Below are 27,712 nucleotides of genomic sequence, written 5' to 3' on the forward strand. Positions count from 1 at the left end.
CATACCTTTCCTTATGAAATAATCCTTTACAACTTCCAGATATCTGTTTAAATGTTCAACAGATGTTTTTTGCAGATATGATTCCCAATAGTAGTTCCAGGATTGATCTGAATTCCATTTCTCTTTATTGATCGCTGCAAAGTGGTTTGCGGCAACCCATCTCATTCTGTCTGGTTCTAAACTAATGTGGTCCTTTCCATCAAATCCAAATCTCATCGATCTCTTCACAGAGCCATCTTCACTGACCTCAACAGAATGTATCCATTGGAGAGTGTGAATTCCTGTCAGTGACCAGACAGGGATCAATCATCAATAAATAATAGATAATCACACACTGTCTGATCAGAGGGAAAGGGGATCAAATATCAGATGGAAATAGGGAATGAGGGTCACAGTCTGATCAGAGGGGAAAGGGTTCCAAACTCAAGTTAAAGTTGCAGAATTAGTTGACAGTCCCCATTTCACTTTACATTCCAAGGTCAGTGCTGGGGGATAGACTGAGTGGAGTGACCTAGGGGTCAGTGCTGGGGGATAGACTGAGTGGAGTGACCCAGGGGTCAGTGCTGGGGGATAGACTGAGTGGAGTGACCCAGGGGTCAGTGCTAGGGGATAGACTGAGTGGAGTGACCCAGGGGTCAGTGCTGGGGGATAGACTGAGTGGAGTGACCCAGGGGTCAGTGCTGGGGGATAGACTGAGTGGAGTGACCCAGGGGTCAGTGCTGGGGGATAGACTGAGTGGAGTGACCCAGGGGTCAGTGCTGGGGGATAGACTGAGTGGAGTGACCCAGGGGTCAGTGCTGGGGGATGGACTGAGTGGAGTGACCCAGGGGTCAGTGCTGGGGGATAGACTGAGTGGAGTGACCCAGGGGTCAGTGCTGGGGGATAGACTGAGTGGAGTGACCCAGGGGTCAGTGCTGGGGGATGGACTGAGTGGAGTGACCTAGGGGTCAGTGCTGGGGGATAGACTGAGTGGAGTGACCCAGGGGTCAGTGCTGGGGGATAGACTGAGTGGAGTGACCCAGGGGTCAGTGCTGGGGGATAGACTGAGTGGAGTGACCCAGGGGTCAGTGCTGGGGGATAGACTGAGTGGAGTGACCCAGGGGTCAGTGCTGGGGGATAGACTGAGTGGAGTGACCCAGGGGTCAGTGCTGGGGGATAGACTGAGTGGAGTGACCCAGGGGTCAGTGCTGGGGGATGGACTGAGTGGAGTGACCCAGGGGTCAGTGCTGGGGGATAGACTGAGTGGAGTGACCCAGGGGTCAGTGCTGGGGGATGGACTGAGTGGAGTGACCCAGGGGTCAGTGCTGGGGGATAGACTGAGTGGAGTGACCCAGGGGTCAGTGCTGGGGGATAGACTGAGTGGAGTGACCCAGGGGTCAGTGCTGGGGGATGGACTGAGTGGACAGACCCAGGGGTCAGTGCTGGGGGATGGACTGAGTGGGGAGACCCAGGGGTCAGTGCTGGGGGATGGACTGAGTGGAGTGACCCAGGAGTCAGTGCTGGGGGATGGACTGAGTGGACAGACCCAGGGGTCAGTGCTGGGGGATGGACTGAGTGGAGTGACCCAGGAGTCAGTGCTGGGGGATGGACTGAGTGGAGTGACCCAGGGGTCAGTGCTGGGGGATGGACTGAGTGGAGTGACCCAGGGGTCAGTGCTGGGGGATGGACTGAGTGGGGAGACCCAGGGGTCAGTGCTGGGGGATGGACTGAGTGGAGTGACCCAGGGGTCAGTGCTGGGGGATGGATTGAGTGGAGTGACCCAGGGGTCAGTGCTGGGGGATGGACTGAGTGGAGTGACCCAGGAGTCAGTGCTGGGGGATAGACCGAGTGGAATGACCCAGGGGTCAGTGCTGGGAGATGGACTGAGTGGAATGACCCAGGGGTCAGTGCTGGGGGATGGACCGAGTGGACAGATCAAGGGGGGTCAGTGCTGGGGGATGGACTGAGTGGGGTGACCCAGGGGTCAGTGCTGGGGGATGGACTGAGTGGACAGACCCAGGGAGGTCAGTGCTGGCAGATGGACCGAGTGGAGTGACCTGGGGGATAATGTGGACAATTGACGGTGAGATTTTACCTGAAGTCTGGTTTGTCCTTTTCATGATTGATTTCAGATTCTCCTTTGCCAGCCCGGTGTGTGTGATCGCCTGATCTGTAGCATCGTCCCAGAATTTCATACTGAGTGAATCAGCCAGGAACTGCTGCCTGGGGACACAGCGACGGGTATCACTGTCAAAGTAACCTGTTTGTATTCCGTTGACCATCGCAACAACAGTGACTTCAGGGAAATCTTGTTCTCCTGAGACAATTGTATATTTTATAGTTCGAGAGTTAGTCTCTGTAATATAAACAGTTCAAGGAGCTGGTTATCAAACTGCAGAACACGCACTGGAAGGGAAACTGGGAGGGAGAGGAACTAGCAAACAAGACAGAATGTGGCTGGGGTGGGGGGAGGAAGAGAGACTTGGGGGATAAAGAGAGCCAGACTGGGGAGGGACAGAGATTGGGGAGGGACAGAGACTATATAGAGACTATATAGGGACAGCGAAAATAAATACTGGGGATGGGGAAGAGAGAGACACACTGCGGAGGAACTGGGAAATGAGGAAGAGAGACTGTACAGCATGGAGGAGAGACACTGAGGAGTGAGGAGAGAATGTGGAGGGTTTGGAAATGAGATAAGGAAGGTCAGGGGTGAAGAGAGAGCATTGGGATGAGGACCAAAGAGATTGGGACCTGGAGGAATAGAATGGGAGGGATTACAGATCGAGAAGGGCGAGAGGCAGGCGTAGAAGGCAAAGATATTGCAGGGGAGGGAAAGGGATTGGGAGGAGCAAAGGGACTGATGAGGGGGATAAAGACTGTGAAGGAGGGGGAGAGAGAGATTACACAGGACAGAAAGAAACTGGGATGAGGAGCGGGGGAGGGGTAGAGACCCGGGAGGGAAATGAGACTCTGGGGAAGGTTGGATGAAAGACTGGGGAGGGGATGGGAAAGATGCTGAGGGTAGGGAGGGGATAAGAGCTGGGAGGAGGTGGAGAGAATCAGGAGGGAAAGAAAGAAAGAAAGAAAGAAAGAGACACTGGGGAGGGGAAAGAGAGAGAGAGAGAACAGTGGGAAGGAAGAGAGAGATTGTTGGGGGAAAGCAAGAGACTAGGAAGATTGCTCAATGATTTGGTTGATATTTCCTCGTTCTGCCATTGGATGTTTAAAAATGTCCAATTTCACTTCATTTATCCCTGTTATTTAAACAGGAGCTGTGCCACATCATTTCATTTGGTATTCGAACTGGGGTTTGCTTCATTAATTGGGTGGCACTGGTGTTGGACTGGGTTGGACAAAGTTAAAAATCACACACCACCAGGTTCCAGTCCAATCAGTTTATTTGGAAGCACTAATTTTCGGAGAGCTGCTACTTCATCAGGTGATTGTGGAGAATAAGATTGTAGGACACAGAATTTACTGCACAAGTTTACAGTGTGATATAACTGAAATCATACATTGAAAAGGACATGGATTGTTTGTTATGTCTCACACACAGACGGACACACACAGACACTCCTACACACACACACACACACACACACAGACACATGTGCGCACACACAGACGGACACACACAGACACTCCTACACACACACATACACACACACACAGACGGACACACACACACACACACACAGACACTCCTACACACACACAGACACATGTGCGCACACACAGACGGACACACACAGACACTCCTACACACATATACACACACACACATACACACACACACATACAAGTTTGTGGGTGAATTTGTACTTGCAGAATTACATTTTTTTTGCTCAAAAACTGCATAAATCCATGTAAGAGTCTGTCAATCTGTTTTTAAATTTGAATCATTCTGACCATTGTGGCACAGACATTCTCAAACAGGGAGTTTACACCTTCAGTACATTATCCGGGCCAACACGACACCGTTTATTAAAATGCACTTGAGGATGTAACTTCTAAAAAAATTTAAAACACTATTATCCCCTCAAGACTGATGACTAAACTTTGTGATCTCAGACTGAGCCCCACTCTCTGAAACTGACCTGTTTCCTGACCCACAGGCCATAATCAGTGAAGATTGGGGACAATATTTCATCCTCACTAACACTTTATTCTGGAGCCCCACAGGGGTGTGTACTCAGTCCCCGACACTACTCGCTCTATACCAATGACTGCCTCACCAAATACCAGACTAATGCCATTTATAAGTTCGCTGATGATACCACCATAGTCGGTCGAATCTCAGATGGCGACGATACAGACTACAGATGAAAGACCTGGAAAAATGGTGCACTGAGAACAACCGAGCTCTCAATGCCGGCAAAACCAAGGAACTCATTATTGACTTTCGGTGGGATGTTACTCCTGCCCCCCTGCACATTAACAGCACAGAGCTGGAACGAGTGGAGAGTGTCAAGCTCCTGGGAGTGGTCATCCACAACAAGCTTTCTTGGACTCTTCACATGGATGCATTGGTCACAATGGCCCAACAACGTCTCTTCTTCCTCAGGCAGCTGAGGGAATTTGGCATGATGCTCTGCCAACTTTTATAGGTGCGCCATTGAGAGCATTCTGTCTGGATGTATCACTGCCTGGTATGGCAACTGTACCATTCAAGATCAGAGACGGTTACAGAGAGTGGTGAACTCGGCCTGGACAATCATAAAGACCAACCTCCCGTCTATAGAATCCATCTACCAGGCCCGCTGTCAAGGAAAGGCCGCCAGCATTCTCAAAGATCCATCCCACCCTGGCAATGTTTTTCTACAACCCCTACCATTGGGGAGAAGGTACAGAAGCCTGAACACATGGACCAGCTGGTTTTGAAACTATTTCAACCCCACTGTTGCTCGAATACTGAATGGACTCACAAACTCTTAACATTCGCCTGTACCTGCGTTTTTGCTTTTGCTGCTGTTTATCTATTATTTACTTAGCTGTGCTACTTAACTCTGATCTGCCTGTATTGCTCACAAGACAAAGCTTTCACTGTGCCTCGGTACACGTGGGAATAAATTCAATACAATTTTGCTGTCAGCCCTGAGCTGTTCAGTTCCCTGACAACCAATCACCTTGCTGTTGGCGGGCAGAGGAGCTCTGTCATTACAACTGGCCATGAGGCCACAAACCAATCAGCTTCACTTTAAACCACTCCTCAGCCCCAGTTTGCTGCACATTACTGGAGTACTGATCCGTATGATGTCACTCAGGTTTACCTCATCGAATGTGAGTTCCCTGATTGTGGCTGTTAACTTCATCCAATCAGGGAACCCCAGCTGACAGATATAAACAGGAGGGTCAGGGGTTCTGTTCACTCTAGGAGCTGGCTTTGTGCTAGCTGAGTCACTGTCATGTGCTATGTACCTGTAAATAAAGGGTGACTCCAGTTTGGGGGGAGAAAGTGGAGTCCCACACTAGTGTTCTGGAATTAAACATAGGAAGTCAATACGTAAGAAACAAACAAACGACAGGCAAAAGTAGACATTGGGCCACTTCAAACTGATGCTGGAAGCCTAGTGATGGGAGGTAAGGAAATAGCAGGAGAACTTAACAAGTACTTTGCGTCAGTCTTCACAGTGGAAGACATGAGTAATATCCCAACAATTAAAGGGAGTCAGGGGACTGAGTGGAGTATGGCTGCCATCACAAAAGAGAAAGTGCTAGAAAAGCTAAAAGGTCTTAAAATTGATAAATCTCCTGGCCCCGATGGGTTACATCCTAGAGTTCTGAGGGAGGTGGCTGAGGAAATAGTGGAGGCGTTGGTTGAGATCTTTCAAAAGTCACTGGAGTCAGGGAAAGTCCCGGATGATTGGAAGATTGCTGTTGTAACCCCCTTGTTCAAGAAAGGATCAAGACAAAAGATGGAAAATTATAGGCCAATTAGCCTTACCTCGGTTGTTGGTAAAATTCTAGAATCCATCATTAAGGATGAGGTTTCTAAATTCTTGGAAGAGCAGGGTCAGATTGGAACAAGTCAACATGGATTTAGTAAGGGGAGGTCGTGCCTGAAAAACCTGTTGGAATTCTTTGAAGAGGTGACAAGTAAGTTAGACCAGGGAAAACCAGTGGATGTGGTCTATCTAGACGTCCAAAAGGCCTTTGATAAGGTGCCACACGGGAGGCTGCTGAGCAAGGTGAGGGCCCATGGTGTTTGAGGTGAGCTACTGGTATGGATTAAGGATTGGCTGTCTGCCAGAAAGCAGAGAGTTGGGATAAAAGGTTCTTTTTCGGAATGGCAGCCGGTGACAAGTGGTGTCCCGCAGGGTTCAACTTTGGGGTCACAGCTGTTCACGTTATATATTAATGATCTGGATGAAGGGACTGGGGGCATTCTAGTGAAGTTTGCCAATGATACAAAGTTAGGTGGACAGGCAGGTAGTACTGAGGAAGTGGGGAAGCTGCAGAAGGATCTAGACAGTTTGGGAAAGTGGTCCAGGAAATGACTGATGGAATTCAACGTGAACAAATGCGAGGTCTTGCACTTTGGAAAAAAGAATACAAGCATGGACTACTTTCTAAACGGTTACCGAGCCAGGTAATGAAATGTCAGGATATCAAACCATCAGCTCAGCGAGCAAACCTACTCCCTAAACCTCAACCTGAGCTACAAACCTTGACAAACCTTGCACTGTTGAGAAGGTTTTAGATTAGGAACCTGGACACAAATCCCATCAGAGTCTCCCTGACTGCGCTGCCTTCAATGTGTAAAAGATCAGGCTGGCTGTATAACAGGCAGCTGGTCAAACATCCCCCATTTCAAACTCTCACCAAGAGATTCACATTCACCCCAGACACTGAGGGAGGGAGAGAGCGAGAGAGAGAGAGAGAGAGAATGGAAAGCTGAATTCTGTACTTACCGGGAGAGACCAGGGAAAAACACAGGGAGATGGAGAGAAGGATCAGCAACATTCTGGGAATCCACTTTCCCTATTCCAATCAGGGATTGGGAATAAAAAGTGATTGGAAAATATCTGCTGTTCACAAACTGAAAAATTAACAAACTAAACATTCTTTCCTACCCATGATGCTATTTCCCGATCGACAAAGTAATTTGATCATTTCCTGAACTTGAAGCTGCCGAACCAGTCTCAGTCCCAGTCTCAGTAAAAAACCCAATAAAGAGATGAACAGATTTCTGTCACCAGTTCCCAGGGAGATCAGACACAGACAGGTTGAGTTACTCGCTGTGGAACAGACACAGGGAAAACTGACCTTTCTCCCGTTGGCAGGACACAGGGTGTGGGGTCTTTGTGGGATACCCTTCGGCGGGTCAGGGTGGACTTGTTGGACCAAATGGCCTGTCCCCACACTGTAGGGAGTCTATGAATCTATGATTCTAAAAACAGCCGTCTCATGTTCATATGAACTTGTACCAGAAGCTGAAAGAAAACAATTTCAAAATCTAACGGAAGAACTTGGTCAAAGTTCGAAAAAAATCAAACAAAGTAACATTGCGAAGTGGATAAGGCCATGAAAATAAATCAGACACATATCACAGTCTTGGAGAGACGACTTTGTTGGAGTTCAATAATACCACTTTGTGAAGTAATGAGAACTCATGATGAAGAGCAGAGAGTTAAAACTGCGAAGAATTTCCTTCTGTTATAAAGTGGAGGTTGACCCTGCCCGCCCCCACCCCCCAATCCCCAATCCACAATCCCCAGTCCCCAATCCACAATCCCCAATCCACAATCCCCAATGAGGAGAACCTCACCTCATAATCTGTAAAAGGGATTGCGCAGAGTGGTGTACCTCAGCAACTTCAAGTGGTCCAATAAAATAAATCCCTGACACTCACTTTAAAATCAGCTCGTTACCATCTATTTATCTCACTCGAACAGTGAACAAATTAACTAAACGATTAACAAGCAGAATTAATCCCGATTAACTTCTAACTATTCCCAATTACAGCAAGATTCGGAAGGTATGCTGTTCTAATAAAGAACAGTCCCACTTATACATAAAAAAATTTAGTCCAACTGCTTGTTCTGTGGCGCTGTGGAGTCCGTGGACCATGTATATCTTGGGTGTGGGCATTTGCACTCCCTTTTTGATTTTCTCAAAAACCTTCTCCTCTGTTTCTGGCTGCACTTCAGTCCCACGCTCCTGATCTTCGGGCACCCGGTACGGAGGAGGGAGGGCAGGTCCGAAGACCTCCTCGTGGGTCTGCTCCTGGGTCTGGCCAAACTGGCCATCAACAGGTCCAGGCAGCGGGTCGTGGAGGGGGTCGTTAGGGCCGAATGCCTGCCCCTCTTCCGCGGTTACATTAGAGCCCGGATGTCCTTGGAGAAGGAGCACGCGGTGTCCACCAACACTCTGGAGTCGTTCAGGGAGAGGTGGACACCGCAGGGAGTGGAGTGCATCATTTCTCCCTCCAACTCTATTTTGATTTAGTCCCTACCCTCTCCTTCACTGTTTTGATCACACAGCATTGCCCTGTGGTTTGACGGGCAGTGCTTGTCACTGGCCACTCGGGTGTTTCCTATCTTCCTGGTGGTGGAAATTGAATAAAGATTCGTGCACTTTGTGTCTTTCACTGTGTCTCACACCTGCACACACACACACCATGGGTGGTGGGGAAAAAAATAAGCACTACCGCAGTTAGGCGGTAGCGTAAAAAAAATTTAAAAATTTAGTCTCTCAAAATTACATCCATGTCACGTGCCTTCTGGAATGTTCTGTGCCTTCTCCAACAATTCTTCTGTCAGGAATATTAACTAGCTGTACCACTGGTCCCATTTTTATTTTAATGGCACTTTCTCTAAGACATAAATGAGGCTGTGAGAGCCAGTGATTCTCTCTTAAGAGCTGTAGGCCGTTGGCTCTGCTGGAGGGCAGTTAGCTCTGGGGTCTTTATCCAACTGCCCCCTACCTTCATCTCCTTGATGACATATCAATATTTCACACAATAGGATTGGTCCTCTGTTGTTAAAATCATCAGCCTTAAATTTAATAGATTTTTGGTATCTAAGTACCTGTTCAAATTAATTAGCTAAATTCAAAAGCCTGTTGTCTTGAAAAAATAACTGGTGTTTAGCCTGCTAACTGTATAGCCTTTCAATATAATGTTTCAATTTGGGTACTCTCTGTGGATTTGCAAACCTTCAAACTGCTGTTCACAGACATCCATTTTAAATCTCTAAACATGGAAAAAGCACTAGATTTTTAAAGGGACCAAGCAATGCTTTCCCCCATCCACCCCGCGCCTTTTACAAATACCAAATTCTAACTTTCTACCTTCCAATCCACAAGTACTCTCTTCAACTTTGCAGCACTTGTGCGAGGAAAGTTTCCTCATGTTTACCAAGATGAGTAGGAAAAGAAATTAAGATTTTTAGAGATATGGGAGCAAGTCAATCTTTGTTCGGGAGAGATACAGAGATGTGTCATTAGAAAAAGTATTGCTCGAATACATGGAGTCCATGGTGAGAAACAGAGTGTTCTTTCATGTAAGGCGAAGTTCGAGGGTCAGATGAAAATTGGTAGACGGAGTAACAGAGAAATTCTCGGTTCCAGAACAGTTCATTCTGGAATTATTCCTGAATGTGTGATAACAAGGTCACAAAGCCACAGGTTGAACAGAAGGTGAGATCGAAGAGAAAAGATAAGCAAGTTAAAATTCAATTATCAGAAACTATATTTATTCAATTTGTTGAGAAAAAGCAACAACAGTTGGAGAACAAAGCATAAGTTTTCGAGCTCAGAGATGTTAACTAAATTACAACAGAAAGGTGGAAAGATAACACAGTTTTACCAAAAAGGTGAATCTGCGCCTATCCCACAATGTCACTCTCTTAAAAATGAAATGTTACTGAGGAAATGGAGACCATCACGTTTCAAGTGGGTGAAAAATGGGCAGGAGCTCATCAGGCTGTATTACTGGTGTGTGATATAAAGGAGGTGTTGTGGGTAGCACCATGAGAGTTACCAGCAGAAAGTCATTTGTAAGTAAGGAAAATAGAAGTTTATTTTTATTGGCCTGGACTGCAGAAAGATGTTCGGCGAAAGTGAGGACTGCAGATGCTGGAGATCAGAGGCAAGGTTACAGTGGTGCTGGAAAAGCTCAGCAGGTCAGGCCGCATCCGTGGAGCAGGAAAATCCATGGTTCTGGCAAACGCCCTTCAAAATGTTGTTGCATTTTGCCAGACATGTCAGGCATGTCAGATAATTGGAAAAAACATTTACTGATCAAACCAACACTCTTAATACCTATTCCAGCATTTGATGAATCTTTTACAAAAGTTTTAATTATTTGCATCATACCCAACCCTAAAACAAAAAGTGGGGATCAGTATTTGTTGACCAAAATGGATGTGTCTCTGAGATTTCCAGAGGCCATTCCAGAATGAGATAGCATGGCTGAAAGGAGTGTAGAAGAATTACTCAATATTTTTCCCTCATTACAGACAACCCGTAGAAATGCAATTGGAACAAGGATCAAATTTTCCATCAAAGTTATTCAAGGAAATTATGAAGAGCTCAGGCATCTAAATAATTTAAATCAATTATGTACCATCCAGAAATGGGGGAGCATTAGAACAATGACATCAAACTTTAAATTGAAGTGAATTTATTGTTACGTGTAGCAAGGCACAGTGAAAAATGTCTTGCAAGCAATACAGGCAGATCACAGACTTAAATAGCATAAATACTAAATAATAGGTAAACAGCGGCTAAAACAAAAACACAGGTACAGGTGAATGTTAAGAATTTGTGAGTCCATTCAGTAATCTAAGAGCAGTCAGGTAGAAACGGTTTTGAAACCGGCTGGTGAATGTGTTCAGGCTTCTGTACCTTCTCCCTGATGGTAGAGGTTATAGAAAAACATTGCCAGGGTAGGATGGATCTTTGAGAATGCTGGCATCCTTTCCTTGACAGAGGGCCTAGTAGATGGATTCTATAAATGGGAAGTTGACCTTTGTGATTGTCCGGGCCGAGTTCCCCACTCTCTGTAACCGTCTCCGATCTTGAATGGTATAGTTGCCATACCAGGTAGTGATACATCCAGACAGAATGCTCTCGATGGCACACCTATAAACGTTGGCAGAGCGTCATGCCAAATTCCCTCAGCTGTCTGAGGAAGAAGAGGCATTGCTAGGCCTTTGTCACCAGTGTGTCCACATGAAGAGTCCAAGATAGCTTGTTGTGGATGACCACTCCCAGGAGCTTGACACTCTCCACTCGTTCCACCTCTGTGCTGTTAATGTGTGTGGGGGGGGGGCATGAGTAACATCCCACCGAAAGTCAATAATGAGTTCCTTGGTTTTGCCGGCATTGAGAGCTAGGTTGTTCTCAATGCACCATTTTTCCTGGTCTTCCACCTTCCGTCTGTAGACTGTTCGTTGCCATCTGAGATTTGATCGACTGTGGTGGTGTCATCAACGAACTGAGTGAAGGGCAAGTGACATGGCATCTGGCATGGATCTGTTGGTCCAATGGGCAAATTGGAGTGGGTCAAGAGTAGTGGGGAGCCGAGAGAGGTTGTAGATGTCCGAGAAGACCTCTACCAGTTGATCTGTGCATGATCTGAGTGCACGGCCTGGTACTCTGGTCCCATCGCTTTGCTTGGATTCACACGCAGGAAAACTGACGCAGCGACGGTTGGGAGAGGTTCATCAGGACTTATTGGAATAGGTGTTACCTCTCCACCAGAAGTCTGCTCAAAGTAAGCATAGAAGGTGTTGAGATGATCTGGGAGGGATGTGTCATCGTCTGCTATCTTGCACTGTCTCTTTTTCAAACCTGTGATGTCATTCAGTCTTTGCCATAGTTGCTGGGTGTCCGTCTGGGTCTCTAGTTTGGATCAGTTTTGGTCCTTGACTGTCTTCATGGCTCTGGGAAGGTCACACCTGGATTCCTTACATTTAAGTGGGTCTCCTGATGTGAAGGCCTCACACCTGGTTTTTAGCAGGTTCTGTATGTCCTGATTCATCCAGGGTTTCCTGTTGGGGAACACCCAGATTTAAACACTGTCTTGAGGGCATACAGTCAAGACCATCCAGGGGATTCTGTTATAAACCCAACCAAATCCCCTCAAAATATTCAGAAGATAGTCTGGACACTAACTTTTTCTTATTTTAAACCTCAACATGAGATGCTGCATTCCAGATGCAATTTGATTGGTCAAACTACCGGATTTAAAGCAGAACACACTTTATTCATCCACTGTAGTCAAAATACAACAAAATAACAACTTTATTAAAAACATAACAGAATAATTGAAGCAATAACTATTAGTAATTAACTGTTCTGATAGAGTAATATCCCATAAATATATTCTCGGCAAATTGTAAATTCAGAAAACAGACTGTCTCACGTGCAACTGCAATAACAGGAAGAGAACCCCCAGCTTTTGGTTGCAACTGAGAGAGGGATAAATAGATTCCACGTCTTCAAAACCCAACAGCAACTGTTGAAAGGTATAAAAAAATCCTGGTTCTGTGGGAGCTTGACCCCACAGGGTCATTCAGGCTGCTTCTATTATTCCAACTTATAAAAACCCCAAGGCCTCACAAGCTGTTTCCTCTCATGGCTCAGCTGGACTGCTCAGTACCTCTGCCTTAAAATCTCTCTTCAAATAAAAACTAGGGTAAAATCCACCACTTAATGCCACAGTGTCATCACAACTGGGAGAAAAAAATTGTATTTGTACATTTTTTTCAATTTGGGATGTACCTAATAAATCAGCTAAATTTGAATTAGTATTCGGATATGAGGTGGGGGGGCCATTTAAATTAATTCAGGAAATATTGAAGAGACTAAGTATTAGGACTACATGTTAATTATTAGGGAGAAATTAAAAAGAGTGGGCGAGTTGGCACGACAGTGTGTAAAACCAGCACACCACGTGGTGATTCAGGAAGCAAACATGTGCTCAAACATGTGTAGTTTTGCTCATGGGGATAAGGTGATAGTGTTACTGTCAGTGGTAGGTGAACATTAAAAGGCAAGGGTTCGTTGGCTTTATTGAATCAAAAGGAAATTGAGTGAGGGGAATTATTTGATAAGAACGTGAGGTAGAAAGGAAACAGGGTGTGAATTTGCTCAGAAGGTGTTTGAGAAGGAAGAAAAGTGAGATGAGAATGGATACTTGTTCCAACTCAGAGGGAAGACCCAAATCCAAATGAGTCTGAATTTAATTTTCCTCAAATTAAATTGGACAATGAAGAAACTTGCACTAAATTACTGAGTTCCCGTCCAGAAGAAAATCAAACTGACCTGAAAGTTTGATTGCAATCACATAAAGATATAGCTGTATATGGGAATAAGCCGGGAAGTAGTCAAGTAATTGCTCATGATGGAGATATAGGAAATGCTTTTCCACTGAAGAAACATTCTTGTAGACTTAATATTTTGAAATTGCTAAAAGTTCCAAAAGAGTTTGAAAACATGCTCAGCAACGATCGAATTAAATGAGTTGCAGTGAATGGAGCTCACTCACAGTGATAGTACCAAAACCAGATGGTCCCCAACAATTTTATGTGGACTATCGAAAATACAATGCAGTGACGGAACCTGCTTTGGACCCTATGCCAAGATTGAAAGATTACATTAAGAAGGTTGGACAAACAACTTACATTTCACAGCTTGAACTACACAGAGGATACTGGCAGGTGACTTTAACTGAAAGAGTGAAGGCAATTTTGGCTGATATGACAGCGAGCAGACTTTACCAGTTCAAAGTTATGTCTTTTAATACGAAAAATGCCAATTTTTGAAGACTAACTAAGAAGGCCATTTTGGGATTGTTTGATTGTGTGGTGTACTTGGATGATCTTGTCATTTTCAGACACATGTAGAAGGATCATTTGGAGTATCTCTCAGAATTATTTAATCAACTTCAGAAGGCGTGCTTGGTGTTAAACCTGGTGAACAGTGAGTTCACAAAAATCCAAGTCATGTTCTTCCGGCATATCATTGGACAGATGGTCCCATAAGCTGTGAAAGGAGAGGGTAATGGGGGGGTTTCCACACAATCAACAAAAAGAGGGCTGAGGAGTAGCAGATGGAGTTTAATTCGGATAAATGTGAGGTGCTGCATTTTGGGAAAACAAATCTTGGCAGGACTTACACACTGAATGGTAAGGTCCCAGGGAGTGTTGCTGAACAAAGAGACCTTGGAGTGCAGGTTCATAGCTTCTTGAAAGTAGAGTTACAGGTAGATAGGATTGTGAAGAAGGCGTTTGGTATGCTTTCCTTTATTAGTCAGAATATTGAGTACAGGAGTTGGGAGGTCATGTTGCAGCTGTACAGGACATTGGTCAGGCCACTTTTTCAATATTGCAAACAATGATGGTCTCCTTCCTTTCAGAAAGATGTTGTGAAACTTGAAAGGCTTCAGAAAAGATGTATAAGGATGTTACCAGGGTTGGAGGACTTGAGCGATAGGGAGAGGCTGAAAGGGTTGTGGCTGTTTTCCCTGGAGCGTCGGAGGCTGAGGGGTGACCTTATAGAGGTTTACAAAATTATGAGGGGCGTGGATCGGATAAATAGACATGTGCTGGAGGAGTCCAGAACTAGAGGGCATAGGTTTTGGGTGAGAGGGGAAAGATATAAAAGAGATCTCAAGGGCAACGTTTTCACATGGAGTATGTTACGTGTATGGAATGAGCTGCCAGAGGAAGTGATGGAGGCTGGTACAATTGCATTTAAAAGGCATCAAGAAGGTTAAATGAACAGGAAGGGTTTGGAGGGATGTAGGCCGGGTGCTGGCAAGTGGGACTGGATGATGTCAAGATAACTGGTCAGCGTGGATGTGTTGGACTGAACTGTCTGTTTCTGTGCTGTATATCTCTGTGACTCTATAACCGGTTTTTATCCAATGATTGAGATAGATTTTTCTTGGGAATATGCTTCCACAAATTGAACAGTGGATCCCAGATCCACCAGGTCAGAATCCTGATTCTTCAGGTGAGACTTTCCCCAGGAGTGTCTCCATCCAGTGTCAGCAAGGTGATGGCTCTCAGAGTCGAAGGGATCTTCAGGGCTGGTTTCCCTCACCCTTTCTCATCTTCAACAACTTGTTCCCAATGACAGACATCTGTGTTGCTTTGTGTCAGAGTCACTTTTAAACAGACATTATAATCTTACTGTTCACTCAGAAATTACCCAGATAAGACCATCTTCAGGATTGGATCCTCAGACACTGGAACCCCATGAGCTGAACATTGTCACCGTGATTCATGGTCAGAGCATCGATAGCTGGCAGCTCAGCTTTTCGATGAACTTCAGTGTCAGGATCTTGTTGAAGCACCTGATCTCCATTGGCAGTGTCAGGTAGCTCAGGGGAAAGTGATTCCAGATCATAATGTGGTCTGAATACATGATCCACATTTCACAGACAGAGAGCAGGATCCTGTCAGTAGGTGGATTGCACAGAGTGAGAGAGAAAAGGCAGATAATGAAAGGGAGATGGACAGATATAGGTCAGTGTTAGATGTGTCAGTGTGCACTCATACCCAGCTCACTCAGGAGTGTAGAAAGATATACACGGATGGGGATAAGTACAAAGGCAGAGACATCTGTTTGCACCCACACACAACATACTGATGGACATACACAAACAGATATAGATACAGTGTTAGATAAAGATATCCAGTGATGGTTCATTATCTGGATGGCGTTGGTCCTTCATTGTGCAATGATTGAGATGTTAGGAAGGTAAAATTCCAGTCTACCACAGAGTGGTACCCAGACCTCATTAACCTAGAGCTCTTCAAGAACACTTACAGGGCTGTTTGAAGGGATTGACACCATGAACCATTGACCTTTCAGACACGTAGGGTAAGATGGATCTTCCCCATAGCTCCTCCAGTTCCATCTGAGAGATTAAATATGACTATCCTCTTTCCTGGTTGGAATCTCCAGGACCTGGTTGGTCAAGTGGTTAGTTGAGGAAAACCACATGAGAAGCTAATGAGAACAGGCTCTTGTTTTAAACAGGACTGAGTTTACTTCATGGTAACATCTCGGTCCAGGATACACTGGCGTGGGGGGTGGGGGGGGGAACATTGTTTTAAAGACGATAAGGGAGATATTCATGCTGGGTCTCACCCCTTCAACATCCACATCTGATCCCTTCACCCAAGTCCATGTGACATCATCATATTGGGCAGTGCTTAATGTACTCCTCAGCATTAACCCTTTCAGAGCCAACCCTCATTCACCAATAATATGTGAGACCCAGAGTGGGGCATTTCATGGAAAGGGATTTCAAGTCCCACAGATGCTGAATGAAGCAAGGTCTTTGTCTGCAGCCCTCCCACCACACCACAGGAAGAGATTGATGACCTTATAAAACCCCTTGTGTGTGCTGTCTGATTAATGTGATGTGTATATTGTAAAATATAACCGACAATTATAAATGTAGTGAGGCAGCTCAGAGAGCCACAGACTGCACTGAAAGGATGTGACCGACTTTGCACTTTGTGTCATTTAAAGTGGATCCAATACTGAATTTTTTTAACAATTTTTACAAAGCAAATATGCAAATGAGAAAACAATCTTTTCCTATTTATATCATTAAACTGACTGTAAATGCTGCTAATTGTGGTTAGTCATCAATAAATAATTGTTTATTGTTGATTGAATTCATTGCTAATAATTTCACGAGATTTTCACTCAGCAGCTTGTGGGTCCTCGTATCAGCAATTGTTGAGATTCAGTTCAATGTGATCTGGGAGAGTTAAGGCCATTCATGGGTCACAGGTCAGTATCAGTCACTGCTAACCCTGGGCTGGCTGGGAATCCCATGGACCCTGGTGTTCTTCCTGTTACTGAGTTTAATTTAGGACACAGTCACAGGGGAGACACTCAGACCCTGGGGGATGGAGGGGAGTGCAGAGAGAGAAACGAAGAGTGTGGTGTGGGGCCTTCATGGAGTGGATTAATGACAGAGAGTGGTGTGGGACGTTTAGTTCCAGAGGATCCAGTCTGGGAGTTGGTGGTGAGAGTCTGGTACAGAGAATCCAGCATGGAGATTCAGCTGGTTCCCTGCAGTCATGGGAGAACCCATCTTCCCAGTGAACCTCATGGAGCATTCCATGTGCTGGAGGCAGACCAACAATGTCATTAGGGAGGGAGGGAATTCCAAGATTTGGAGCCCGTGACAGTGAAGGAATGGATGGTCAGGATGGTGAGTGGCTTTGAGGGAACTTGCAGGTGATGGTGTTCCTCGGTGAAGCTACAGAACAGGCCGAGGTGTGCAGCAAACAACAGGAGCAGCAGAGACAGAGCTCAGTGATTCCACAACCAACAGATCAGATCTGCTGTCCTACCACCTCCAGTCATGGTCATTCAACAACTCAATGTAGGAGGAGGAGGCTCCACTTGGGTTGCTGGATTCCTGCTCCAGGGACAATCCCAATGTACAGTCACCTCCCCCAGTTGGAAGGACTGAGCCATATGTTTACTGTGAGAGGGGGATCCCAGGGTCCTAGTGCTGTCCTGATGCTCCTTGAGCTGGTGGGGGAGGCCTCTTCTCAGCCCCAGCCTTACTGACTCAGAGCCTGAACCTCAGCCTGACTGTGCTGGAGCTTCCCCGTCACTGGGACCGAGTCATCACTTTGCACCTGTTCCATTTTTCTGCTTCTGCAGCTTCACATCAAACAATGGATCAAATTTCTCAACAAATCGGGTGCAGTCTCCAAAGATTGTTGTGTTACTGGTTTTTCCAGTTTGTAAACAGAAGCTGTTTCCCCTCAGAGTGTTTAATTCCCAGTCCCTGATTGGATTAGGGACAGTGTATTCCCAGAATGTTGTGATCCTTTCCTTTCCCTCCCTGTGTTTTCCCTGAGTCTCTCCCGATGAGTACAGAATTCAGCTTTCCATTCTGTCTCTGGGAACTGGGAGATTAAAGGCCATTCATGAATCATAGAATCCCTACAACTAATCCACCCAACATACACATCCCTGGACACATCAGCCAAAAAATAAACCCTGGACACTGTGGGCAATTGAGCATGGCCAATCCACCCAAGGGGCACCTGTTCGACTGCGGCAGGAAACTGGAGCACCCGGAGGAACCCCATGCAGACTCAGGGAAACTCCACACAGACAGTCACCCAAGGCTGGAATCAAACTCAGGTCCCTGGTGCTGTGAGGCAGAAGTGCTAACCACTGAGGCATGGTGCCACCCTGGGTCATGGGTCACAGGGCAGTATCAGTCACTGCTAACCCTGGGCTGGCTGGGAATCCCATGGACACTAGTGTTCTTCCTGGGACTGAGTCTAATTCAGGACTTTTTTTAAATTTCAAAATAGACTTTATTCATAGAAATAAATCTTTCGTACTTGTACAATTTGCCATGTCGTTCATAGATATATACATTGCAAGTCTTAACATTACAAAGAACAGATTGAATTAATCGAATTTACAGTTATCCTATTTACAGTTCCCTTTAGTAACCATCCAGTCTCGTCGTATTTAGCTGTGGCTTCAGCAGAACCCACCTACTGAGTGGGTGCCCTGTTATACGAAAGCAAATGAACCTTCTTTAACCCCCAGTTTATGGGGTTACCATTATCCATTTGACTGTCCTGTCTCTGGGGTGGCTGTCTACATCCCCAAGGTAAGCACGAACTGCTGGACCTTTGCTGGGCTGAGGTAGCTATCCAGCTCCTCACTGGGGTCATTTACCCGCTCTGGTGTCATTGAGCCAAGGCAAGGGTCCTCCCTGTCCAGTTCTGTGTCTGACAATGGGACTGTCAGAGGATCACAGCTCTCGGTTGCCTGTAGTTGTGGGGCAGTGGGTACCTCCTGGTTCTCACTGGGTGGAGGGTGGACTTCGGGGGGTCCGTTGTTTCTTGGTTGGGAGGAAATGCCCTCCTCTTTACCGACGGGGAGGGAATCTGCAATTGGATCAGACTGCTCTACACCAACATTGTCAGTGCAGTCTCAATCAATGGGTGGGAATCAGATAGCTTCCCAGTCAGATCTGGAGTCAGGCAGGGATGCCCTCTCTCTCCTGCCTTGTTTGTGTGTTGCATAGAGCCATTTGCCGAGTCCATCAGGAAGGATGCGAGGCTGAGAGGGGTGACTATTCCTGGCAGCGGGGGCCTGCAGGTTAAGGCCTCCCTGTACATGGATGACGTCACCGTTTTCTGCTTGGATCCGCTGTCCGTGCGCAGACTCATGTGCATCTGTGACCAGTTCGAACGGGCCTCGGGGGCCAAGGTAAACCGAGGCAAGAGTGAGGCCATGCTCTTCAGGAACTGGGCCGACCAATCCTCGATCCCCTTCACCGTCAGGACTGACCACCTGAAGGTGCTGGGTGTTTGGTTCAGGGGGGCTGGGGTGTGCGCTAAGTCTTGGGAGGAGCGTATCAGCAAAGTGAGGCAGAAACTGGGCAGATGGAAGCTACGGTCGATCTCCATCGTGGGAAAAAAACCTGGTCATCAGGTGTGAGGCACTGTCATTGCTGTTATACGTGGCACAGGTCTGGCCTATTCCCAGAACCTGTGCTGCTGCAGTCACCCGGGCCATCTTCCAGTTTATATGGAGGTCAAAGATGGACCAGGTCCGAAGGGACTCGCTGTACAAAGATCTGGGCAACGGGGGAAAAAATACACCCAATGCCACCCTCACCCTGATGGCCACCTTTGTGTGTGGCTGCATCAAGCTGTGTGTGGATTCCTGGTATGCAAACACCAAGTGTCACTATGTACTGAGGGTCTACCTATCCCTGGTGTTGCGAAGGATGGGCCTGGCCTCCCTGCCTTGGAACGCTCCGAGTAGTTGGACCGTTCCGTATCACCTGTCCTTCATGGAGAAGTTTATGAAGAAAAACACCTTTGACCACAAGTCCATCAGGAAGTTGTCAGCACGTAATGTCCTTGAGACCCTTCGGGAAAAGGAGAGGGCGGATCCTATCGAGCGGTTCCCTGAGCAGACTGTCAAAGCCATTTGGCAGAATACCTCATCGCCAGAACTTTCCAACAAGGACCAAGACGTGTCTTGGCTGGTGGTGAGAAGGGCTCTGCCTGTGAGATCCTTTATGCACGCCCGGACTCTCAGCCGCACTGCACGCTGCCCTCGAAGCGGCTGCGGGCGGGGACGAGACTGACACACACCTCCTTCTGGAACGTGCCTATGCAGAGGAAGTCTGGAGAGGAATGCAGTGGTGTTTGTCGAGGTTTATCCCGAGCAGCGCCGTGACGTGGGACTCCGTGCTCTACGGCCTGTTCCCCAGGACTCACACCGAGACGAACATTAACTGTGCGTGGACGATCATCAACTCAGTGAAGGACGCTCTCGGGGCGGTCCGAAACCTGTTGATCTTCCAGGTGAAGGAGTTGACCCCGACTGAGTGTTGCAGACTGGCACATTCCAAGGTCCAGGACTACGTGTTGAGGGACACGCTGAAGCTTGGGGCAGCTGCCACCAAGGTGCGGTGGGGAAAGACCACCGTGTAACATCTGCCTGCCTAAAGAAGAACAGGGGGCCCTGCGCAATCATTTTGGTTCTGCTGACGCCTCAGCTAAAGATATGGGCATATGATTCAAAAATGTACAGAAAAATGTACAAAATGATAAATTCTGATCTCTGTATGTAAATGTTGACATATGTATGGCATGTCCAACTGTACAGACCATCAAATTATTTTATGAATAAAGTATATTTTTGAAATATAAAAAATAAATTGGCAGGGCAGGAGCAGCCTCATTAAACAAGCTGGGACTGATTGTGGGACCAGGAAGCTTTCCAAATTGTCAAAAATTCACAAACTGTTTTTCATTTTTCTTCCGCCAAAAGTTACAAAACATCACACATGAGTCAAACCGTGGTGTTGTAATGCTTACAGATCCAAACTGTATTTGCTTAACACTTTTATGCAAACCTTGAACTTTTAGTGCAATAGAGCAGGGGCATGATCGACTCTGAAGAGAATGACAGGATTGTGGGCCAAGAGACTTTGGTTCAAATGAGCAGCTCTGGAATTGACACACCTCTCTCTCCCGAAGTGGATTCCTGCTGTTCTTCAATGGGGAATGACAAGTCAGAGACAAAAACACTGCAGATACTGGAATCCAAAATAATCAGGCAAGAGGCTGGAAGAACACAGCAAGCCAGGCGGCATCCGGAGGGGGAGAAGTCTACATTGCAGATGTAACCTTTCTTCAGGAGTGGGGGTGGGGGTGGGAGGACCTGCAGGTAAAGGGGGTGGTGGGGGCAGGGGGGTGAAGTGGGGGATAGGTGAAGACAGGTAGAGGATGCGACCTGGTTGGTCAATGGAGGGAGTGAATCTGGTGGGTGTCAGGGAGCAGTGGAAGGGGGTGGGGGGGGGGGTGGGCTGGGAAGGGAGTCAGGGAATGGTACAGGAGGTTATTTTGAACAATGAGTTTCTCCTCCCTCTTGTCATCCAGAAGCCCTCTGCCTCACCATCTCCATTCCAGGTTCCACGGCTCCAAACACCCCACACCCCAATGCAATAAAGACAGAGTCACCCTTGTCCTCACCTATCACCCCACCAGTCTCCACATCCAATGCATCCTCCTTAAACACTTCCACCAACTCCAACTAGACCCCACCCCCTCCACACCACCCTCTGCCTTTCACAAGGACCATTCCCTTCAGCAGCCCTTGGTTTGCACCACTCTGCATCGGGGAGACCAAACCTAAACTTAGGGAACGGTTCATCGAGCATCTCAGGAGGGACCGCAGGGACTGACCGGATCTCCCATTTTAATTCCCCTTCCCACTCCCTTTCCAACACGACCAGCCTTGGTCTCCTCCATTGCCACAATGAACCCAACTGCAAATTGGAGGAACAACACCTCATCTTCCTCTGGACAGCCTCCAGCCTGGAGGACTCAACATTGGGTTCTCCAGTTTTAAGTAACCTCCCTCCCCATCTCTCCTCCCCCCCCCCACTCCCTTCCCAACCCCTCCCCCATCCCTTCCACTGCTCCCTCCCACCAACTGGATTCATTCCACCCATTGACCAAACGGGTTGTACCCTCTACCTGTCATCACCTATCCCCATTTCACCACTCTGCCCTCACCACCCCCTTTATCTGCACCCCACCCCGAACACCCACCCTGAGTCCTGAAAAAAAGGATTACACCGGAAACGTTCACCTCTCCACCTCCTGATGTTGCCTGGCCTGCTGTGGGATTACAAGAGAGGGCAGCACCATTTCTGTGCCAAGAAGCTCAGGTTACTGTGTACCCAAATGTTTAATGGAATTTCACAGGGAAGGTGGGGCTTAAAAACACTCGGTGAGACAAATCAGGAAAAACAGGCTGTTCTTTGCCAGTGGGGACTGGACTGAAGGACATAACACACTCGAACATCACTGGTGTCTGAGCACTCTGACACAATGGCTCTCCTCAAGCTCTTCCCCACAGACTACACCTTGGCCCTATCGCTGCTGACCCTCTTTCTCTTCCTGGTCGTGTCCGTAATTCGGCGGAGAGTTCCCATGAATTTCCCTCCCGGACCAACCCCGCTTCCTCTGATCGGAAACCTGCACCAACTGGACCTCAAGAGGCTGGACTGGTCTCTCATTGGGGTAAGTGAGAATCCTTCACTGGGGGAATGTCTGAGGGATGGGGCGGTGTGAGGGAACAGCTCCCAAGGAGAAGCTCACAGAGACCGAGAGAGACACAAACCGAAGCAGATCCGTCATCCCTGACCGAGGAATCTGTTAGCCCTGGGGACTGTGTTCTGAGAGTCTCTGATCTCTGGTCGGACTTTAATTCTAAACAGAACGGGAGGCAGAAAAAAAACAAAGCAATTGCAAAGTTATGGCACCTCAGAGAGTGACCAATCTGGGAAATGTTCAATTTAATTAACATGTGACAGTAAAGCGAGAGCGACGCTGGACGATGGACCGAATGGCCTCTGACCGTGCTGGATTTGGTCTGAATCCTGAAGCCTATTTGAGAGTTTATCAGATCCTTACAACCAGATATTTAAAGCAGAGAGGGGATCGATATAAAATGATGGAAGAAGATTTGGGAGAATCGAAAATCTCTGGATTTTTTATTTCAGGCCATTATAACCAGATATTGACATTGTGAAAGTTCTGGAAAGTTCAGGAAAACACCTGAATTCATGTCCTGATCCAAAACCTGATCAAAAACCGAAGTGAGGTCAGTGCAAAGGGAAGGGACTGGTTTGTGAGAGTGAGTGTTCCTTTGAGGAATATCCCAGAGCCAAGTGCCCATCAAATACGTGTCACAAGGGAAAGAAAATAAAGTCTTAAAATTCAGGCCAATAATCATGAACAAAATGAGGACTGATTTTTCTTTTTGTTTTGCAAATACAATCACCGCTTCCCAACGCAATTTAAAGTGCAAGGGTCCATCCCACCAGAGGGGGGCCCAAGGTTGGGAATGGGGTGGAGCAGGGTTGCAGGGGGAGGATTGGGAAAGCAACAGCTCTAAGGAATTTGGGACTTGGGAGATATGGCATGATTTGCAGGAGTCAGTGTTGGATTGGGGCGGACAAAGTTAAAACTCCCACAACACCAGCCAATAGGGCTGCTTCTGTATCAAGTGGTTGTGGAGCAGATTCAGAAAACACAGGATTTATAGCAACAGGATTGCAGTGTCATGGAGTGTCATATTAAACAAATAAAGATCAAGTCTTTCACCTTTTAGAATGATCATGTTCATTTCAGTTCTTTCATCTGTAAATCCCAGAACTTCTTTTAAAGTTACATTCTCGAGATATCTTGAACAATAGGTACCACCTCAACTCAGATAATGCATTGAAGGTGTGAGGTTAAAATCTGTCGGTGTCCCAGTGTACAGAATCTTACATTTATTTATGCAGTTTTTGAACAAAATAAAATGTAACACTTCAAGTACAAACTCACCCCACAAACATATATTCTGGATTAGAGGTGCTGGAAGAGCACAGCAGTTCAGGCAACATCCGAGGAGCAGTAAAATCGACGTTTCAGGCAAAAGCCCTTCATCAGGAATAAGGGCAGTGAGCCTGAAGCGTGGAGAGGGTGGGGTGGGGTGTGGAGAAAGTAGCATAGAGTACAATAGGTGAGTCGGGGCGGGAGATGAAGGTGATAGGTCAGGGAGGAGAGGGTGGAGTGGATAGGTGGAAAAGGAGCTAGGCAGGTCGGACAAGTCCGGACAAGTAATGGGGACAGTGCTGAGCTGGAAGTTTGAAACTAGGATAAGGTGGGGGAAGGGGAAATGAGGAAGCTGTTGAAGTCGAGTTTGTTTCACGACATGGTTGAAGACTCGACTTCAACAGCTTCCTCATTTCCCCTTCCCCACCTCATCCTAGTTTCAAACTTCCAGCTCAGCACTGTCCCCATTACTTGTCTGGACTTGTCCGACCTGCCTATCTCCTTTTCCACCTATCCACTCCACCCTCTCCTCCCTGACCTATCACCTTCATCTCCCCCCCCCCCACTCACCCATTGTACTCTATGTTACTCTCTCCCCACCCCCACCCTCCTCTAGCTTATCTCTCCACGCTTCAGGCTCACTGCCTTTATTCCTGATGAAGGGCTTTTGCCCAAAACGTCAATTTTGCTGCTGCTCCTTGGATGCTGCCCGAACTGCTGTGCTCTTCCAGCACCACTAATCCAGAATCTGGTCTCCAGCGTCTGCAGTCATTGTTTTTACCTACTTTCTCCCCACCCCACCCTCCTCTCGCTTATCTCTCCACGCTTCAGGCTCTCTGCCTTTATTCCTGATGAAGGGCTTTTGCCCGAAACGTCGATTTTGCTGCTCCTCGGATGCTACCTGAACTGCTGTGCTCTTCCAGCACCACTAATCCAGAATCTGGTTTCCAGTATCTGCAGTCATTGTTTTTACCACAAACTTATATGTGTGTGGGTGCAGGGGAGACTGAGTGTGTGTCTGTGCATGTGGGGATGAGTGTATGTGAGAGAGTGAGAGTGTGGGGGGTGTATGTGTGAGTGTATGAGAGAGGGTCTGTGTGTGTGTGGTGTGTGTGTTTGCGTGTATGTATGAGAAAGTGTGTGTGTGTATATATTCAAAGTTTGGGAGAAGATTTGTAGCTCGGGTGCTCGTTGTTGTGGTTCTGTTCGCCGAGCTGGGAATTTGTGTTGCAGATATTTCGTCCCCTGTCTAAGTGACATCCTCAGTGCTTGGGAGCCTCCTGTGAAGCACTTCTGTGATCTTTTCTCTGGCATTTGTAGTGGTTTGAATCTGCCACTTCTGGTTGTCAGTTCCAGCTGTCCGTTGCAGTGGTCGGTATATTGGATCCAAGTTGATATGCTTATTGATTGAATCTGTGGATGAGTGCCATGCCTCTAGGAATTCCCTGGCTGTTCTCTGTTTGGCTTGTCCTATAATAGTAGTGTTGTCCCAGTCGAATACTGGCCGACATTGGCCTTCCTGGCCAAAGTTAAAGCCGACGTCCTGTTTCTGCAGGAGTGTGGGATACCGCATCTCAGCAGCTACAGGAGATGGTCGAGCTTGGGGGCCCATGGGCAGTCAGTTTGGTCGGGGGGCAACGATAGCCACGCCTCCGGCCTGGGTATCCTGTTGCGAGGAGGCAACTTCACCATCTCCGAGGTTAAGGAGGTGGTGGGCGGGCGCCTCCTCGTCGCGGATGTTAAATACAGAAACGCTCCCCTGAGACTAATCAACGTGTACGCCCCAGTGGGTAAGAGTGAACGGTTGGCCGTCCTGCAACAGCTTCCACTGCTGCTGGCTACGTCCAGGCCGGTCATTCTGGCCGGAGACTTCAACTGCATCATTGATGCAGATGGACGATCCGGCGGGGGGGACAGTAAACCGGACGCTACGTCCAGGGCCCTGATGGAAACAGTCAAAGACGCCAAGCTGCACGACGTCTTCAGCACCCCTGCAGACAGAGCACAGCGTAGATACACCTGGTCACGGGCAGACGGGTCTATCCGCTCAAGGATAGATTACCTGTTTGTGTCCCGAACGCTCTCGGTCAGATCCACCGACATCAAGCTGGTGTTCTTCTCTGACCACTGCCTCCTGCTGGCCGACTGTCACCTACAGGACGAACAGCGGGCGGGCAAGGGAACGTGGAAGCTGAACACTAAGCTGTTGACCCCGGGAAACATTGAGGAGCTCAAGAGGGATTACGCAGGTTGGAGAACCGTGAAGCCCCTCTTTGAGTCCCCAGCGGACTGGTGGGAAACAGTAAAAGGGAACATCAAGAGGTTCTTCATCCTCAAAGGTGTTCAGGAGGCGAGAGAGAGGCAGGGAAAACTGTCCCAGCTCCAGGAAAGTATGCAGAACCTGCTCCTGCTGCAGACGATAGGGGTCGACGTCACGGAGGACCTCAAGGAGGTGAAGGGCCAGCAAGCCTCGCTCTTTGCCTCGGAGGCCTCCAGGATAATCTTCCGGTCCAGGGCCCGCTCGGTGGAGCAGGACGAGACGTGCTCACGTTTCTTCTTCCAGAAGGTGCACAAAGAGAGCTCCGTGCTCAGCAGCCTGAAGGAAGAAGATGGCTCGGTAACGTCATCTCAGGCTGACGTCATGAGGATCAGCAAATCCTTCTACGCCAGCCTGTATGACCCAAGGCAACTGACATCGCGGCCTCCCAGTCGTTCCTGTCCTCTATCACGGAGGTCCTAGATGACAGAACACAGGAGAGTCTAGACCAGCCGCTATCTCTGGATGAGCTGACCAAGGCCCTCGAGTCCTTCGAAAAGAATAAAACTCCCGGAAGCAACGGCTTACCGGTCGAGCTCTATTCCGCTCTGTGGGACTTGATCGGCCAGGACCTGCTGGAGGTGTATGTCAGTATGCTTCGGGCAGGTACCATGAGTGAATCCATGAGGAAAGGCATCATCACCCTCATCTACAAGCGGAAGGGGGAGAGGGAGGAACTCAGAAATTGGAGACCAATCTCACTGTTGAATGCGGATTACAAAATTCTGTCAAAGGTAATCGCCAACCGGGTCAGGTCTGCTCTGGGGTCGGTGATCCACCCCGACCAAACCTGTGCTGTACCGGGCAGGAAGATCGCTGAGAGTCTCGCACTCCTCAGGGATACGATCGCATACGTGCAGGACAGAGGGTTGGATACCGACCTCATCAGCCTGCACCAGGAGAAAGCCTTTGACAGGTTATCACACAGGTATATGAGAGATGTTCTCTCCAAAATGGGCTTTGGGGAGGGAATCTGCAATTGGATCAGACTGCTCTACACCAACATTGTCAGTGCAGTCTCAATCAATGGGTGGGAATCAGATAGCTTCTCAGTCAGATCTGGAGTCAGGCAGGGCTGCCCTCTCTCTCCTGCCTTGTTTGTGTGCCGGATAGAGCCATTTGCCAAGTCCATCAGGAAGGATGCGAGCCTGAGAGGGGTGACTATTCCTGGCAGCGGGGGCCTGCAGGTTAAAGCCTCCCTGTACATGGATGACGTCGCTGTTTTCTGCTCAGATTCGCTCTCCGTGAATGGACTCAAGAGCATCTGTGACCAGTTCGAACGGGCCTCGGGGACCAAGGTAAACCGAGGCAAGAGCGAGGCCATGCTCTTCGGGAACTGGGCCGAACAATCCTTGATCCCCTTTAACGTCAGGACAGACCACCTGAAGGTGCTGGATATTTGGTTCGGGGGGGCTGGGGTGTGTGCTAAGTCTTGGGAGGAGCGTATCAGCAAAGTGAGGCAGAAACTGGGCAGATAGAAGCTACGGTCGCTCTCCATCGTGGGAAAAAACCTGGTCATCAGGTGTGAGGCACTGTCTTTGCTATT

At 47.7% G+C, this 27,712-nt stretch overlaps 2 protein-coding genes across 6 annotated transcripts in view; one reads left to right on the plus strand and one right to left on the minus strand.

Annotated features, from left to right (window-relative positions):
* Window positions 1–23,945, minus strand: part of LOC140455472 (class I histocompatibility antigen, F10 alpha chain-like) — a 79,357-nt gene extending 55,412 nt beyond the window's left edge. Inside the window, exons 1-4 of one of the 5 annotated variants that reach the window (XM_072550373.1) lie at window positions 23,859–23,945; window positions 6,894–6,963; window positions 2,075–2,335; window positions 6–281 (exon numbers count right to left, since the gene is read on the minus strand). In XM_072550373.1, coding sequence (XP_072406474.1) covers window positions 6–281; window positions 2,075–2,335; window positions 6,894–6,945 — 589 coding nt within the window. In that variant the 5' untranslated portion in view covers window positions 6,946–6,963; window positions 23,859–23,945. Of the gene's footprint in view, window positions 1–5; window positions 282–2,074; window positions 2,336–6,893; window positions 7,047–23,858 lie in introns of those variants that run through there. The other 4 variants (XM_072550374.1, XM_072550377.1, XM_072550375.1 and 1 more) reach the window with 4 other exon arrangements.
* Window positions 22,187–27,712, plus strand: part of LOC140455467 (cytochrome P450 2K1-like) — a 31,495-nt gene continuing 25,969 nt past the window's right edge. The window contains exon 1 of the mRNA XM_072550350.1: window positions 22,187–22,547. Within this exon, the coding sequence (XP_072406451.1) occupies window positions 22,356–22,547 (192 nt within the window). The 5' untranslated portion in view covers window positions 22,187–22,355. The remainder of the gene's footprint in view (window positions 22,548–27,712) is intronic.

This window comes from Chiloscyllium punctatum, chromosome 30, assembly GCF_047496795.1.
Source record: "Chiloscyllium punctatum isolate Juve2018m chromosome 30, sChiPun1.3, whole genome shotgun sequence".
Taxonomy (NCBI): domain Eukaryota; kingdom Metazoa; phylum Chordata; class Chondrichthyes; order Orectolobiformes; family Hemiscylliidae; genus Chiloscyllium; species Chiloscyllium punctatum.